This window comes from Choloepus didactylus, chromosome 27 (assembly GCF_015220235.1).
Source record: "Choloepus didactylus isolate mChoDid1 chromosome 27, mChoDid1.pri, whole genome shotgun sequence".
Taxonomy (NCBI): domain Eukaryota; kingdom Metazoa; phylum Chordata; class Mammalia; order Pilosa; family Megalonychidae; genus Choloepus; species Choloepus didactylus.
Genome location: NC_051333.1, coordinates 8,678,192 through 8,696,637, shown reverse-complemented (window position 1 = coordinate 8,696,637; position 18,446 = coordinate 8,678,192). Strand labels below are relative to the sequence as shown.

General features: G+C 40.8%; 1 protein-coding gene across 3 annotated transcripts in view; it reads left to right on the top strand.

The window, feature by feature from the left end:
* The first annotated feature begins 230 nt into the window (after window positions 1-230).
* Window positions 231-18,446, top strand: part of LOC119521770 (caspase recruitment domain-containing protein 8-like) — a 57,140-nt gene continuing 38,924 nt past the window's right edge. For 2 of the 3 annotated variants that reach the window (XM_037820419.1, XM_037820418.1), the window contains exons 1-7: window positions 482-909; window positions 7,312-7,416; window positions 8,604-8,750; window positions 13,457-13,579; window positions 15,524-15,576; window positions 17,756-17,906; window positions 18,217-18,446. In XM_037820419.1, coding sequence (XP_037676347.1) covers window positions 7,355-7,416; window positions 8,604-8,750; window positions 13,457-13,579; window positions 15,524-15,576; window positions 17,756-17,906; window positions 18,217-18,446 — 766 coding nt within the window. In that variant the 5' untranslated portion in view covers window positions 482-909; window positions 7,312-7,354. The other variant, XM_037820417.1, reaches the window with a different exon arrangement.

Here is an 18,446-nt window from a genome sequence, read left to right as displayed (position 1 = left end):
CATAGCTCCAGTAGTCACACAATATTAAAAACAGGGTCAAAATTTAATTAAATTAATGATGTGTATTTGGCCTCATCGAGGACATTGAATGAAACTAGTTTTTTGTTGTTTTTTTTTCTGGGAGTGTGTGGTGGTGAAGAATACAATGACTACTTTTCCAGTTTGTGGCCCTGCCTTGATTTGTGCTAAGATTCCTGCATTTTTATCCACCATTGCTTTTGCACCATCGGTTCAAGATGTCACCATGGTTTTCCAGGGTAATCCATGAGATTCAAAATAGTTTCTTTCAGCCCACCTGTAGCCAAACACTCAAAAAGAAGCTAAGCTCTCCTTTAATAATTAACCACATGCATACATTCATCCCTTCTGGGGGCAAAGTGCAAACCTGCAGATGAGCTATTAACTCAGTCATCATGCTTATAGCAAATCTCCATCTTGACAAGGGTTGGAAAGTGGCAGTCTATGTAAGTGTGAACCCATTTCTTGATGTTTGCCTGATGACAGCCCTTAAGTCCCATCCCTCCTCCTTCCCCTTGGGCCCCACATCTGGGGAAGCTGAAAGCTGCTGGTGCCCCGCCTCCTTTGGCCCCGGGGAGGTTCAAACCACTCAAGTTGCCAGTCTGGTCTGCCAGTAAGAACCCTCCCTCCAGGCCCAACCCCTACTAACCATAAAAATCCCAAGCCAGTGTCTCTTCCTTGTTCTCAAGCAGGAAACACCCTGCTATCCCCAGAAAGCTTGTTTCTGTGAGTGGTAAACCTTTTCATATATCCTCTTGATGTGTGTGTGTGGGTGGCGTCTTTGGTCGACATCTGAAACAAGTTTGGGGTGGGGAGACCCCCACTGCTGCCGCAGCTGCCACCGTATGAACGGGAGAGTGAGAGAAGTCTCCAGTCGTTACCCACGCAGAGGTGAGTCGCTGATTTAACAAACTGTTTTTGAAAATTGGGATTTCTTTTCCTATGACAATAGCAATAAGTCTAACAATAGCCAACATTTTATAGTTAATATTTTTTCAAGAATATATAGCTCCACGTTCCTTCCCACTAGAGCAATGGCTTTTAAAACTTTGAGGATTGGTTTTTAAAACCGACTAGAGAACGTGAAGAGTGTAAGTGCCTTCCCCTAACGAATGGATATACACACTCCAAATTTTAAAGACAACCTTGGGGGACTAAGTATCCTTGCTTCTCTGGCAACTGGTTGTGCAAACTCTGCTTGACTGCGTCCACTGATGGAAAGCTCACTACCTTGGGGGAGAGCACTTGTGTCTAGGGACTGGGTTCTATCAGGCTTTACCGGTGGAAATGGATGGATTAAACCATATTGGCACAGTGTCAGCCACGCCACCCTAGAGATTTGCGTTGATTAAATCTCCCCTTTCGGTGCCATAGCCCTTGGACTTCTTTTTGAACACACAGATCTAGACTTTTTCCTGGTACATTTCTTCAGAGATTTGGAGGCAAGAGTCATGCCCATGTATCCTTCTTTTCTCTGCATTAGAATCCAGCCCAGTTCATATATGTCTTCCTCTTAGGCTTGACTGGACATTGAAGCTGAATTCAGATTTCAGCCCAGGTTCATCTCAGTGCTGTTGCCTCCTAAGTGCTGCCATTTATTTCCTCATTCGGCTGAGATTTACAGAATATCTACACTTTTCCATCTGGCACTAGTGTGTACATAATTTCAGTTATGCTGAAAATAGACAAAACAATGAGAAAGATCAAGAAATACACAGAGGAAAGGGAGGGGAAAGAGACAGAAATACAAAAAAAAAGAGAGAGAGAGAGGTGGTCTCAAAGGAAAACACAGATATGTACAGCTTGGTAGGTGTGTGACTTGGTACAACTTCGTTGGAAATAAAAATTTACAAAGTAGAAGAGGGGAGCACTTTCTTCACCAGTTATAGGAATATTATGCTTATTAATCCTGAACTAATTCTATTTTTTGAAGAGTGAAATGACATTAAAAGCTCAATAGAGGGACTAAACAACATATTGGGAAAAAACCTGAAGAAAGAATTAGTGACTAGAAGGTAGATTTGAAGAAATCATTCCAAATGCAGTTTGAGAAATTAAAGGAAATGGAGTATATAAAGGAAAAGCTAAGCATACACCTTGTCCTTAGCTTAGAGAGCAAAGAACATACATATATTTAATCAGAATTCTGCAAGAAGAAGGTAGAAAAAAATAAAGAGAAGATGGTAGAGAGAATGGTAGAGAAATACCCACATCTAGATACATCACAGAGAACTTGCAAGAACACGGAAGTTCAAGGAGAAAAAGCAGCCAGAGGAAATAACTACTTATCTCTAACCAAAAGGAACAGATACACCAAAAGCTGACACTTAATGCAATGTTAGGTACCAGAAAAGTGCTAAATGATATCTGTTATTATTTAAGTGTTAATAAATACTGATACAAAAATAACTGTCCACCAAGAACTGAATTTGCAATCAAATAAATTTTCAAGAATGGTGACAAAAGATATTTTCCAAACAAAACTGAGAGAAAAATAGACAATTTTCCTCAGAAAATCCCCACTAAATAAATATTAAAAATATGACATGATGGTGGCAAATAATTCCAGAAGGATATAAAGAATGGTAAGAAAAGAAAATGGCACATGTTTCAAAATATAAACAATGACTATATAATACGGCATTCTACACTGTAGGTTAAATACAAGCAAAATCCTGGACAATAGTATTCTATCTGGGAGGAAGTTAATTGGGAGTATAATTTCCTAAAGTTTTTCTATTGATCAGAAAAGATAAAAATATTAACTTTAGAACTGAAGTTTAAGGGGCATGTTAAAATTTTGAGGATCATCATCAAAAAACTGTATAACTTCAAAACCAGTTAAGAGAAAAATATTGAACAAGAAAAACATCCTTGTCAAACTTAAAATAAAGCAAGAAAGGGAAAATAGGGAATCAAAAAATAAGCTGATTGACTAGAAAACCCAAAATACATGCTAGAAATAAATAAAAATATATCATTAATTACACACACATTATACTATCCAATTAGACTGTACAAAGACAGTCAGATTGGGGGATTTATTTACAAATCAGATTTATTTATAAGAGGCACCCCTGTTATTCAGCCATAAAATGATCTCGCTTACATGAAATACCTAAAAGAAGCAAATTTCATAGAGACAGATAGTAGACTACAGGTTACCAGGGGCCAGGGGTCATGGAGAGGGGGTTAATGCTTACTGGGTGCAGAGTTTCTTTTTCAGGTGATGAAAACATTGGGGTAATGGATATTAGTGATGATAGCACAACATTGTGAATGTAATTAATGCTACTGAACTGTACACTTGCAAGTGGTTACAATGGTTAAAGTTTGAGTTGTATATAAGTTACTACAATAAAAAGTTTTTTAACAAATGGAATGAAGCACTGATAAGTCCTACAACGTGGGTGAATCTCGATGACCTCATGGTAAGTGAAAGCGGCCAGACACAAAAGACCCCAGAGTGTACGATTCCACTTTTATGAACTGTCCAGAACAGAGACAGTTGATTGGTGGTTGCCAGGGGAAGACGGGGCGGGGGGATGGGGAGTGACTGCTTAACCAGTATGGGTTTCTTTTGGGGTGATGAAAATGTTTGGGGACTAGAAAGGGGCGGTGAATGTGCTAAATGCCTCGGAATTGTTCACTTCAATGATTCAACAAATTGGGTGTCAGAGAAGTGATTTGAATTTCCCAAGTTGCACATCTTTGGGAAGGCATCTGGGAATAAAATTAAGTTTATGCTTAACACAAGGCAAAGTTTCCTCTTTCTCCAAGGGGAGGACCCAACTTCTCTTCCTGGGTTCTAGAACAGACATAGCCTTCCCCGGGTGACTGGGGCAGTGTCCGGAATAACACAGAGCAGCCAGGAGCTGTCCTAGCGACCCTCCCTGCCTCCTGCTTTCTCTAAATTGGGACTCCTGAAACTCAGCTGGTCAGTGCCGTTGGAAGAATAAAAGGCCTAATCCCGGAAAGCAGCAGAGGAAGAAGGAGAAAATGCAAGAATCCCCTTAGCTGGAGTTTCTCTACTTCTCTAGCTCCATCTGAAATAAGAAACCTCCACAGGGGGGCTTGGAATGTCATGTCAGAGTCCTAAACCCCAGTCTGGGGGTATGAACCATTTGTAAATAGGATCTTTGAATTTTTGGTGAGACCAAAACTGAATCAGGGTGGGCTTTCGTCCAGTATGACTGCAGCCCCGGTAAGCAGGGGAAATTTGGACGCAGTGGGTAGGGGGCAGAAGGGGAAAGATGGATGGTTGATGGAGATGGACACTGAGATATGGTTGGCCATCAAACCACCACCAAAATGCTACAGACTTCAGAGAAGGCATGATGCTGCCAACACCTGGATTTCACACTTCCAGCCTCCCAAACCCTGAGATAAATTCCCATTGCTTAAGCCATCCAGACTATGCTGTTTGTTATAGATGCCCTCGCAAATGAAGACATGAGCTTTCAGAACTTCTGGTAGCCATGCTGGTAATGGGCAGTCAACAGGGCATCTGCGCCATCTTTAATGAGGGCAGAAGAAAAACAAGATTAAACTTGCTTCTGCAGAATTGATAATATCCTTAAACAAATAGTTTTATACATAGAATATATACAATAGATACAATAAAATATTTGAAATAAAATTGAAGTCTAACACAAAAACCCTCCGGAGTGCATCCAGCCTCTCTCAGCTGTAACCATTATCCAGAAACTGGCCTTAATTCTCCTGTACTATTTGTAATTTTTAATGTATTTTTAAATTCTTGTTTAGTATCATTCAGTACCATCACTTACGCAATTTTATTTTCAATATTAAGTTTTTTCTATTTAGCCATGGTTAACATGTGGTTCTAATTAATCCATGCTAATTGCTCTGTCGTGTTTGTTAACTGATAATGCTAGAATAGATTTGTCTATTCTTTTGATGTTGGATATTTAGTTTGTTTCCACTTTTTCTCTACAGTAAATAACAATACAATGACCTGTTTCTATGCATTTCTTTGTACGTACCTAAGAGACTTTGTCTAAGGTGTATACATGGGAGTGGAACTGCTGATGCAATTAGTATATGTATTTTGAAGTTTTCTAGATATAGCCAAGAAAATCTCCAAAGTGGTAGTGGCAATTCCCACCTCTACTACCAGTTTGAGTGTCCGTTGCTCCACATCCTCATTTACACTTGATTTTGTCAGATTTTCTTATTTCCATCAGTACTGTGGGTGAAAATGATATCTCATTATGACTTTAATGTGTATTTCCATAATCATTAGTGAGTTTGAAAATTCTTATTTACTATACTTATAGGACACCTGTGTTTTCTTCTTTCCTAATTCAGTATCCATATCATTTGTCCATTTCTCTATTGTTTGTTTCTTTACTATGACCAGAAATAATAAATTTTATTCAAATTTTGGGGATTTTATATAACCTTTTAAATTTCCAATGTGGCATAAAATGTATTACTTGATATAACAGCATATTAATATTTGAACCTGATTTTAAAGAATGTAATTTTTGCAATTTTTATTTCCTCTGGAGATGAATACAGACTCTTGAAGGAAATAAAAAAGACAATTTAAGGCATGGGATATTTGGATTCCATGAAATAATTTGATTTCTACAATTACTGATGAATAGCTAAAACTTTTTAAATGCAATATTAAAAGTTATCAATTGAAACATTATGTGTATATCAATTTGAAAACTAGCATAATTTTAAATATAGTTTGTGTGAAATCTATATAATACAATGAGAGTTTTATGTATACATACAAAAGTTTCCACATGAAAATTTTAGGTGGAGATTTTTAAACATTTTAAAACTTTATAAAGGGTAATACATTCACATGGTCTGCCCCCAAACAGAGTTAAATGTCTCCTGTAGTGTTGTTGGTTTCTTATATATGCATCCAGAATTTTTTATACGCATATACAAACAAATTTCAACTATTTTCCTGCTTTTTTTACTTGAAGAGTAAAAAGTTAACGCTGCTATTTACCTTTCTTTTTTTCATTAACAACCTATCTTAGTGATATGTCAGCACTGGTTTTTAGAGATTTTTGGCATTCTCTTATAATTTACGATTTCATTGTATGGATTACCATGTTGTCTTTTTTTTATTCCCCTATTGATTAACACTTGTATCATTTGAAGTTTCCTCTTATTTATAAAGAATGTTGCAAAGAATGAACACATACATACATAAATGCACACATAGGTAAGTATATCTGTAGGATAAATTTCCCCAAAGGTTATGTGATTTATTAATTTAATAGATATTCACAAATTGCCATCCATCAAATGAATTTACACTCCCACCAGCAATGTATGAGAATGCCAGATTACCCACAGCCTTGTCAATAAAGTGAGTTTTCAGACTTCTGCATTATTGCCAAACTGATACGTGAAAAATATTCAGAGGAGCTTTAATTTCCTTTCACCATGGTGTTTTTCATTCCTCACACACTGGGAACCATTTGTTTTCCACTGCTGTGAAGTCTATTCAGATCCTTTGCCTGTATTTTTCTGAAACGATGTTCCTCTTTTTATTATTGATATCTGATGTAATTTTTTGGGCTCAAACAATGGGACTTTATTCACTCCCAGTTTTGAGTTTAGGAAAAAGTCCAAATCAAGGCATCATCATGGTGACGTTTTCTCCCTGAAGACTGTGGCATTCTGGGGTTGGCTGCAAAAATCTATTCCTAACTAATATAAACCTCATGTTGTGTTCATCAGGGTTCTTCGAGGAAAAAGAACCAGAAGGATAGATAGATAGATAGGTAGATAGATAGATAGGTAGATAGATAGATAGATAGATAGATAGATAGATCTAGATAGATAGATCGATCGATCTAATGTATTTTATGTATTAGGGAGAATAGCCCTTTGATTCTGCTATGCTACAAATCTTTTTCCAAATTTGTCAGTGATTTATGACATTTCTGATTTCTATTTCTTGCCATGTGAAGTATTATTTTTAAAATTATTATATACTCAAATTTATTAATCCTTATGGTTTTTGGTTTTTCATTTCCACATATCCAAGGTTGTAATAGAAGTCATGAGCATATTCTTCCAGAAATTTCATTTTTTAATTTTATTTAAATATCTGATCTATTTATCTTGGAGTAAAGTGTAAGTTATATTTTTTCTACTACTGAAAGCATTTCAATGGTTTATTATTTTGAATGGGCAATAACTAATTTTTGCTATCTTGTAAAGGTAAAAGCAATCTAACATTTATTTAAAGGCTGCTCTGACTTACTTAAATACAATCTTCTTTGATTTTCTCAGGGTTCATAGACCACAGTGGACAGCTAAAGACAAAGTCTGAGAAATGGAAAAAGATAAACCTTCAGAACAGAGGCGTTCCTGGATCATGAGGTGGTTCCAGAGATGGTGAGAAAGTAGATGTACTGAAGGACTCTTGGTGGCTTAGTTCCTGGGCATCTTGTTAGTGTACATTGAGATACAGAATAAAAAGCTCTGCTTACATTTTTGTTCATTTACTCGTGAATGAAGGGGAAAACTGCAGGGGTACCAGTGCATGTCTTAGACCTGCTCTCTCCATCACTGGGTAACAAAACCTTGACTGACCACGATAACTTCATAGGTAAGCAGAAGTGAGCCTGCGGCTATACCTCCAACTCGTTCCCTTATGCACGGTTGATTGCCTTGGCCACACTCTCAACAATCTCATAGCTTGTCTCCCATTTTCCTGCAGAACCATGCACCCTGACTCACTACGTGTCTCCACATGGGCTTTGGCTCCTCCATAGCAGCTTTTCAGAAGCTCCCGTCTCATTGGAGACCAATTAATGTGCAATTTTGTGTGGTCTTGGAATTAAAAATAAATAAGTATGACAAAAGTTTTCTCTGTACCCCATTCAGATGCTATGGCATACATAAAAGACCACAGGCTAAGGAATATCGAGGATGATTGGAGAGTTATTTTCTTTGAAAACCCAAAGTTTTCTAGACCCTGTACTAAGTAATTTTACCCTTCCATTTTCAGTCACAAGAATTTATGATGATTTATGAAATCCTTATTTTAAAAATAAGGAAACTGATCCTCAATGAAGTTAAGCAACAATTTTGACGTGAATGTAATGGATTTAAAAATGAGAGTGACAGCATTTGAAATCAGATCTCTTTGGTCTCCATAGTCCATGACAAAGCACACTGAATAAATAGATCCTACTTTTTAAGGAATTTAGTCTATGCCCTGTTCTGAGGTTTGACTAAAACCGATTAATAGCCCCTCTTTAGAACCAGTTACAGACAGAGAAAGGACCCATTTATCCTACAATTTTTAAGAATGCAGTATCTTTCAACAGGCACATGAAGAACCTTACCAAACAGTACATATTGTGACACACATTAGGGATTGCCTCCTTAGATAAGATTGTTGTCTGTTACGCAGAGACAGAGCACAGTGAACTCAGTGTTATATGTGGAGGAGAGGGTTCTTATCAAAGAACTGGCATCCAAGAAGGCATTTCTAAAGAGACTCCTGGAGCTACATCCAGGACATCACCGGGAAGGGGCTGTCCCACCACTAAGCTCCTTCCTCTTTTCCCCGCCAGGTTGTCTGGAGGGAGATCCCATACAGTCACACAGGAAGACGGAACAGGACATCACTCTGATGATCAGAAGCGCTGTGACTTGGTGGTAATTCCAGAGGAGAGAACCCTCTCTCTTCAGGCTGAATCCAATGTGTATGATGTTTTTAGGTAAGGGAAATTGTCTTCTTCAGGGGAAAATGGAAGATTTTGAATCCTGCCCCCTTCTCTTTCATACAGATATATGAGAAGCAAAGGAGTTTAGATTATTGGCATAAAAAATACATATTTTTTCCTCATTTCTTTTTCATTAAAAATTTTTTAAATAGTTTGACTCAAGCAGTAGTTGCAAAAATAGTACAAAGAGTTCCCATGTGCCCTTCACCCAGCTTCCCCTAGTGATAATAACTTCCGTAACCATAGTCATTTCAAAACTGTGGACATTACAAATTGCAGTCTTAGCCAAAACCTGGAAATTTATATAGACACAATGCAGTTAAATTAGGAAAATATTTTCTTTCATGATTATATCTGATGGGCTGCAAAATATTGCTAATGAATTCAAGAATTCCTCAATCTTGGTTCACCTATCCCCTCTTTCTCTATGGGATGTTTCCAGTGTTGCAATATACACAGGCAACCCATAGCTTATGGGGCTGAAAGAACCACTCTATTTGAGTTGAACCAATGCCAGATACCCCAAAGAAGGTGTCTCTGGTCAACTACACTGTAACCGGTGACTTGGCTCTGGGCCAGTACTGTCCAACAGAACCAAGACCATCATGGAGATGTTCCATGTCTGTGTTGGCCAAAATGGAAGTCAGTGGACACAGAGGGCTTTTGAGCAATTGAAATATGGCTTTTGCAAATGATGAACTGATTAACTGATTCCCAAATTTGTATTAATTAAATTTTTAATTTAGATAGGTACACATGGCTAGCGGCTGTCATATTGGATACGGCAGGTCTTGGCCCAAAGGGATCCCTTGATCCTAACCCTAGTCTTGATCCCATGCAACCAAAGCAGACCAAAGAGCCAAGCCCTCAAAAGTGAAGATGAGGAAAGAACCTAGGCATAAGACTTCCCTATTCGGGAGCACCTCCTGCCCAAAGGGGCAGGAAGAAGAAAAGGAAGAAGTAAAATATCCAGCATGACCTTCCCTCTGGGCATGCTCATGCTTTCCCCAGAGCACCTCACCATGTGCGGGTGGAAGGCAGAAGAGGAGCATCAGAGTTACGTGGGTTCACAGAACACATACATACTCTCACTAAGGTCCTGAAGTTTCAGTCAGTTGAGGGGAACATTCTCTTGAGCACCAGTGATGGGTGAAGCTAGAAAATAAACTAGGAAACCCTCCTTTCCATACAATTCTCAGCGAGGTACTTTAGGCTTGTCCACCCATTGTGAACAAAACCTGGGGATGAGTACTAGGTGTTGAGAATTGACTGAGATATGCTTCCTTGGATGAAGAGAGCCCTGTTTAGTGGGAAAGCAGAGGTATAAACAGTTAAATTCAGTACAATGAAGGGTGAGATGGAGTCATGCAATAGGGTGGACCTGGAAGAAGACTTCCCAAAACAGAAAACATAAGACCCATGATTTTTTTTTTATTTCAATTTTTTTAAATGTATTGAGGCTTGTTTTATGTCCCAGCATTTGGTCTATTCTGGAGAAAGTTCTGTGATCACTAGAGAAGAATGTATATCCTGGTGATTTGGGATGTAATGTTCTGTATATGTATGTTAAATCAAATTCATTCATCCGATTGTTTAGGTTTTCAGTTTCCTTATTGGTCTTCTGTCTGGTTGATCTATCTATAGGAGAGAGTGATGTATTGAAGTCTCCCACAATTATTGTGGAAATATCCATTGCTTCCTTTAGTTTTGCCAGTGTTTGTCTCATGTATTTTGTGGCACCATGATTGGGTGCATAAACATTTACGATTGTTATTTCTTCTTGTTGAATTGCCCCTTTTATTAGTATGCAGTGGCCTTCTTTGTCTCTCATAACATCCTTGCATTTAAAGTCTATTTTATCTGAGATTATTATTGCTACTCCTGCTTTCTTTTGGCTGTAGCTTGCATGAAATATTTTTTCCCATCCTTTCACTTTCAATTTCTTTGTGTCCCTGTGTCTAAGATGAGTCTCTTGGATGCAACATATTGATGGTTCATATTTTTTGATCCACTCCGCCAACCTGTATCTTTTAATTGGGGAGTTTAATCCATTTACGTTCAATGTTATTACTGTGAAGGCATTTCTTGAATCAGCCATCCTATCCTTTGTTTTATGTTTGTGAGATATGTATTTTTCCCTCTCTCTCTTATTGTCCTTTAATGAACCAATATTGAATCTCTTTAGTACTGAACCTTTCTCCATATCTCTCTCTCCTTTCTTTGTTTCTCTGTCAGTAGGGGTCCCTTTATTATCTGAAGTAGGGTAGGTCTTTTATTAGCAAAATCTCTCAGGATTTGCTTGTGAAAAATTTAAGCTCTCCCTCAAATTTGAAGGAGAGCTTTGCTGGATAAAGTATTCTTGTTTGGAAATTTTTCTCTCTCAGAATTTTAAATCTCCTGCCACTGCCTTCTTGCCTCCATGGTGGCCACTGAGTAGTCACTACTTAGTCTTATGTTGTTTTCTTTGTATGTGGTGAATTGCTTTTCTCTTGCTGCGTTCAGAACTTGCTCCTCTTCAGTATTTGACAGTCTGATCAGAATATGTCTTGGAGTAGGTTTATTTGGATTTATTCTATTTGGAGTTCGCTGGGCATTTATGCTTTGTATATTTATATTGTGTAGAAGGTTTGGGAAGTTTTCCCCAACAATTTCTTTGAATACTCTTTCTAGACCTTTACCCTTCTCTTCCCCTTCTGGGACACCAATGAGTCTTATATTTGGACATTTTATTTTATCTATCATATCCCTGAGGTCCATTTTGATTGTTTTGATTTTTTTCCCCATTCTTTCTTTTGTTCTTTCATTTTCCATTCTGTGGCCCTCGAAGTTGCTGATTCATTGTTCAGCTTCCTCTAGTCCTGTACTATGAGTATCCGGAATCTTTTTAATTTGGTCAACAGTTTCTTTTACTTTCATAAGATCATCTATTTTTTTTATTTACTCTTGTAATTTCTTCTTTATGCTCTTCTAGGGTCTTCTTCATGTCCTTTATATCCTGTGCCATGCTCTCATTGTTTGTCTTTAGTTCTTTGATTAATTGCTCCAAGTACTGTGTCTCCTCTGATCTTTTGATTTGGGTGTTTGGGTTGGGTTATCCATATCGTCTGTTTTTTTTCATATGCTTTAAAATCTTATGTTGTTTTTGGCCTCTTGGCATTTGCTTTACTTGATAGGGTTCTTCTTAGGATATGTAGGATTATTCAAAGCCTAATCTCTAATTTGTCAGAACTACAGCTTGGTGATATACACTTTCTCTAACTAACCAGCAGATGGCATCCGCAAGTCACCTATTCCCCTCAAGTCAGTTCTCCCCAACTTTGTCTTTGTGGTGTGTGGGGGTCTGGTTCTTGTGGGGTCCAATTGGTGCACCAAGTTTGGATGTGTTGTTGGTGCTGTCCACCCTGAATGTGGGGCATATGTCTGAGCGGTTAGGAAGGGCAGCTTTAATAATCAAACCTCCCAGGTGTTCCTGGAGATTTAAGGCTGTTACAAGAGTCTAAACCTTCATTTCAGACTTGCCACAGATTGTCTCTGCCACTGACCCACAAGTTCTTGGTATTGGCATATGATCCCTGGAATTTCCGAGTGGGTCCCTCTTCCAAGCTGTGCCCTTCTAGGGCCTCTGCTGAGGGAAGGTTGTGCTACGCCACAAATGTGTGCCGTCCCTCAAGAGAAGTTCTGGGCCGCCAACCTATGTAGGTGTTTTCCCAGCCTGCTGAAAGGATGGCTGTATGGGGCATGTTAATTTCCCCCTTTTTGCACAGCTCCACCTTCCCAGCACTGGGACAATTAGCTGTGGGTGCACGAAAGGCTGTTGTCCACGTCTGATATTGTGGCGGGTGTGCGTGTTGCTGGAAACACTTCCTGTCACACTGGGTTTTTTGGCGTGGCTCTGGGCTGTGGCCCCGGCGTGGGGCAGGAGCATTCCTAGCCCACCGGGAAGATGGCTGCAAGGGGTATGGTTATTTTCCCTTTTGGCTCACCTCTGCCTTCCTCACTCCAAGACAATTAGCAGCCGGTACACAAAAGGCTATCTTCCATGCCAGATATTTGAGATGTTCGCACAGCCCATTCCTGCCACGCTTCATTGTGAGGTTCTTGCTGCCGTGTCTGCAGCCACTTTTGGGTTTTTTTAAAAAGAACTAATCCACCTCCAAACCCCAACCCATGGTTTCCCCACACCGCAGTGTGGCTGCCGGACAATCAGCAGGCTCAATCACTCGTTTCAGAGCACAGACTCCCGGTTTCACCAAGTACACAGTCCCTGTGGTTTTAGCAGACCTTGTTCAGCTGGTGCATCACTGGAACTGGTGTTCTGGGTCACTTTTTGGCTTTTATCTAGTATTTTTCACAGAAGTGTTTTTTTTTTGCCCTGTCTCTCCTAGTCACCATCTTAGGTTCTCTGGGTTGGCTTTTAATAATGAGGATATATTAAGTTACAAGTTACAATTCTAAGGCTGCAGAAATATCCAAATTAGGGCATCAACAAGAGGATATCTTCTCTGAAGAAAGGCTGCTGACATCCGGGGTTCGTCTGTGAGATAGCAAAGCACATGGTTGGCATCTGCTGTTTCTTCGCTCCTGGGTTTCATTGCTTTCAGCTTCTGATTCCAGTGGCTTCCCCATGATTTTTAAGAGCCTGTCCTCCCACAAAGTCCCTCGCCTATATTTATGGCACAACCCCTATTGTGTTTTTCCAGGAATGCGATTGCTAGGTACAGAGCGAGTTCCGGTTGGCCCAAACATGATGAGGAAGTGGCATCGCCATCAACAATACACAACATTGGTGTTCTGCTTAGGTCCTGTGGGGATGAGATCCCCAGGTGAGGAGGCAAATTCTCCCATAGGGAGGGCTGACAGTATTAGATGCTGTTTATCTCACAGAGGAATATGATAACCAGGGGAATTTGGGTCATTTACATAGGAATCGGGGAGAATAAATAACGCTCACACAAATATTACCAGTGAACCCAGAAATTTCTGAATCAGGTCAGCCACATCTTCCAGGAGGGTGTCTACACAAAGGTTATAACTAATGGCAATCAAAGACCATGGCATTATGAGTTGAACTTATGCCAGATAACCAATGTAAATTCTCTAGGAAACTGGCTGGTAATGAGGATGGAGTCCAGAGTGAGGTCCCTGAAGTGCTGTGTTGTTAAGTGTTTAACAACTAGCTTTACAGAGCAGAGGGGAATGCCTGGATATGTAGAGTTTGCCAATTTCCATGCAGCAAATACTTCAGTCACAGTGGATTTCAAACTACCAACATGGCCTGAGCACTAGCCCACCATTTTCAGAGTATTTTCACCACAAAGATACCATAGACAAAAATAAACTCAAGAACAGAGACTACAGAAAAATTTAGTAAAATAGTTTAAAAGGGGTCATTGTGAGTATTTATTACCTTGTTTTTAATATAATATTTTAAAATGAAAAGATATAGAATTTAATTTTTAATAATGTCTGTTTAACAATTTCCTTGTAAAATCCTGAAAATTTAACGGTTTGCTCTCACATCTGATATAAGCTGGCTCCAGCCAGCATGTGCATGTGCTCCATGAGAGAGAACATAAGATGACATATACACCCTCAGGGCTTTGCGTGGTGCTGGCATAATGCATGGCTAAATTAGTAGCCACAGACATAGGCAACAAGACTAATGAAGGCAGTCCAAGGGTCTCTAACTTCTTGGTCTTCCTATAGAGCTCCTCTGAGAAAAGAGCTATAGGCTCTTTCTTTTTAACATCAAACTTCCATTAGCTCTAATCCATGTATCAGTTTCTCTGTTAATCCCTTTCACGTTGAGACGAGTAGATGTATTCAGGAAGATATCAAGGATTCCTGGATAAATCTAGAATTCTAAGTGACCTAAGAAAATAGCAGAAAACTAGACCATATTTCATGATGCCATGGCAGCATCTATTCTGCAATAACTGTCAACCCCATAGAAGGAAATGTTTCTATTTCCTATTAACCACATATCTCCTAGGGACTCTTGCCCTCGGATTCCCCGAGTCTTGATTTGTTCCATATTCAGCTCCCCCGGGCAGAGCTGGATTGAGTTGGCTGCCTTCATGTAGAGAGCTTCATGAGTTGGGGCATATTTCTCACACTAGGTGCTTAAAGAACTATGGGCTCACCCTATAGATCATGGTTTTCAACCTCTGCTCAACATTGGAACCACTCTGGAAGCCTTAAAAATACTGATGCCTGGGACCCAGAATTGACATTCTGACATAAGTGGTCTGGGCTATGACCTGGAAATGGCAGGGTGGAAGCAACGTTTACACTTCTGCATTGCATTCACACATGGGTCAACTACTGATTCAGTCTTTTGATTCCAATGGTTGTAAGATACTTGGCCATTTTGGAACTCATACAATAAAAGTAGAAGAGGGAGAATAGTTAAGACACATTTGGCTTCAGAAAGCCCCTTGATATTACTATTCATATTTGAAATAGCAAATCTCTCTTTATCCAAGTCATGTCTTTTTCTATTGTCTAGGTAATGCTGTCCAGTAGAATGCTCTGCAATGAGAGAAATGCTCTATTCTGCATTGTACAATATGGTAGCCACATGTGGCTACTGAGCACTTGAAATGTGGATAGGGACCACATTTTAAATTTAATTTACTATTAATTAATTTAAATGTATATAGCAACATGTGACTAGTGGCTACTGTTTGGACAACACAGGTCTATTTTTTAAAGACATCCCCTTCATTTTAATGAACTGATTCTTAATATTTTTCATCCTTTTGAAGCCCAACGATCCCGATCATCAGCAAATTAGAAGAAACATGGGATTGGCTAAAAGGTAATTTGCATCATTGGGTTGCCTGGAATGTTCTGTGGTTTTAAATGGATGAGACAATTTTGATGATTTTCATGGTAGTGAAGACCAAAGGGGACTTTTCTCACCTCTACAAGATGCATTATGCAGTTGTTCCAGTTTGCTAATGCTGCTGGGATGCAAGACACCAGAAATGGATTGGCTTTTATAAAGGGGGTTTATTTGGTTACACAGCTACAGTCTTAAGGCCATAAAGTGTCCAAGGTAAGGCATCAACAATCGGGTACCTTCACTGGAGGATGGCCAATGGCGTCCAGAAAACCTCTGTTAGCTGGGAAGATACGTGGCTGGCGTCTGCTCCAAAGTTCTGGTTTCAAAATGGCTTTCTCCCAGGACATTCCTCTCTAGGCTGCAGTTCCTCAAAAGTGTCACTCTTAGTTGCTCTTGGGGTGTTTGTCGTCTCTTAGCTTCTCCAGAGCAAAGGTCTGCTTTAAGCGACCTTCCTCAAACTGTCTCTCATCTGCAGCTCCTCTCTCAGCTGTACATTCCTCAGAGTGTCCCTCTTGGCTGTAGCAAGCTCACCTCTTCTGTCTGAGCTTATATAGTGCTCCAGTAAACTAACCAAGGCCCATGCTGAATGAGCGGGGCCACACCTCCATGGAAATTATCCCATCAGAGTCATCACCCACAGTTGGATGGGTTGCATCTCCATGGAAACACTCAAAGAATTACAATCTAATCAACACTAATACATCTGCCCACATAAGATTACATCAAAGATAATGGTATTTTGGGGGACATCATACATTCAAACCGGGACAGCAGTTTTAAGGGAATCAATACTTGTCTTCTTAGTTATTATTTCTCAAATGAATTCTGTATTCCAAACACTCTGTTATGGACGCTGTACACTTTCTCTTTCATTATCCACAGAAACTCCATGAGTGGATTCAATGGACTGTATTCTAGGGAGGAATAGAGGTGAGAAGTCACTCACCTTCACCCAGCTGGTGGGTGGCAGGAGATGGCATTTGACTATTTCTGGCTTAATCAGATGGAGCCCATCTTCTTTTAACCCAATCTATGCTAGATCTTCAAATAATCAGAAAATGAATTGTGCTGATGTTTTGAGATATTTGTACTATGGTAGACCTGGGATAAGAAAACTTTTCTAGGCTCATGGTACTAGATTTTTTTTTAAAAATTACCCAAGTTGGTCATTCTAGATGCTGTAACTGTATCTTCCACCTCTAAGTGCTTGCGGGTGGTCCCACGTGGTGTGCAGTGGTCTGAAGCCACGTGAGATTCAAGGAGAGTGTGGGCACAGGTGGAGACAAACCTTGATGCCCAGTCCAGCTCCTGAGATTCTGCCCTGTGTTCACGGGGTCCGCTAATTTGTACCAGTTTTACTTGCAGACATGGAGAGCTTGTGGTTGTGTAGGTCTGTAGGGTGCGAGTTGTGTGACTGTCTCCATCCCGCACACAGGGAAACAAGCTCAGAAGGTTGAGGAACTTTTTACAGAGTTGAGCCTCTTCACTATGCCTGCACGCAACCCCTGCTCTCCCATACACTACAAAAATGAGATCCCTGCATGGATAAGCATTTGTCAATGAATTTAGTCACACACAGACTCTCAGAGACTTTTGTTACACAGTGTGCAAATGCTCGTTCTGTGTAAATCATCACCACCCCGAGCCCGCGCTGGGGAACGGAATCCAGCAGAGCCTGCGTGGAGGGTTCCCGGGCCTGAGACGACGTCTCCCTGCTGGATTGTGGAAATGCTCAGGGAGTCGTGGCTCAGGGGCTGCCGGGCGCCAGGACCAGGGACAGCTCCTGGCCTCCTGGGCTTTCAAGCTTGTTCTTTTTCTGGCCCCGACTTTTCCTCAGCAGCAGAAGGTAATACCTGCTATTTAGGGTCAGGTAGGAAATTTAGCTGCCTCGATTCCAGCCCTGAGCAAAGGGTGCCCAGCTCCGACCCTGCCCGGCCTGGCTGCCCAGAAACCCTTTTTCAATTTGGGGTTCAATTTTATTAGCAACAAGGAGCATTCTTGTGCCCTTCCTTGTCCATCTTCAAAGCACCAGAGTGCCACGTTCCAGCCACACGTTGTCCTCTCCACGGTCTGCATCCCCACGGCACCCAGGGCTCCTTCGAGCCTGCCTCGTCCGACAAGCACGTCTTACCTGCACAACACTGTTTTCCAGGAAGTATTTCCTCAGAAGAGAAGCCACTGGTGTCCTCCTTGGCTACTAATCTCGGTTCGGGGATTAAAACAGATTGTAAATATAATCAGTTTCTGGGACCTGGAGGAAATGTGGATGTTGAGTTAACCGATGAAAGTGGAAACAGATACAGGTAAGAACAGAAGATGCTGATTATTTCTGAATAACTTGAATATAAAGGAAATGTCCATGATCCGTCCTTTCAGATTCTGAAATTATATCAAGAATACGTTTGTTTCCTGCACTGTCAAGCTGGTATGCATATACAGAACGCAGATAAACGCGGGCCCAGAGCTCGAGTAACTGCCCAGAGGGCTCTAACTTAGCACAGCGGGAGACGGGCCTCGAACCCCTGCCCGCCCCCAACTCCCCACTGCGCCGCACGAGGTTGCTTGGGCCCGACGCACGGACGCCCCCTGACTTCCGCTTCCGGCCCCTGCCAGCGTCCGCCTCCCGGCTGCCGGCTCGTACCTGTGGCGGGCCGCGGGCCTGGGCTTCGTGGTGCGGGCGGCCGTGACCCTGCAGGTGGCGTTTGCGTCTTGGGATCCGCACCTGGCCCCGGTCCTGCAGGACCCCGAGCGCTGGATGGTGGCGGGCCCCTTGTTCGACGTGGCGGCGGAGCCCGGGGAGGCCGTGGCCGAAATCCACCTGCCCCACTTCGTCTCCCTGCAAG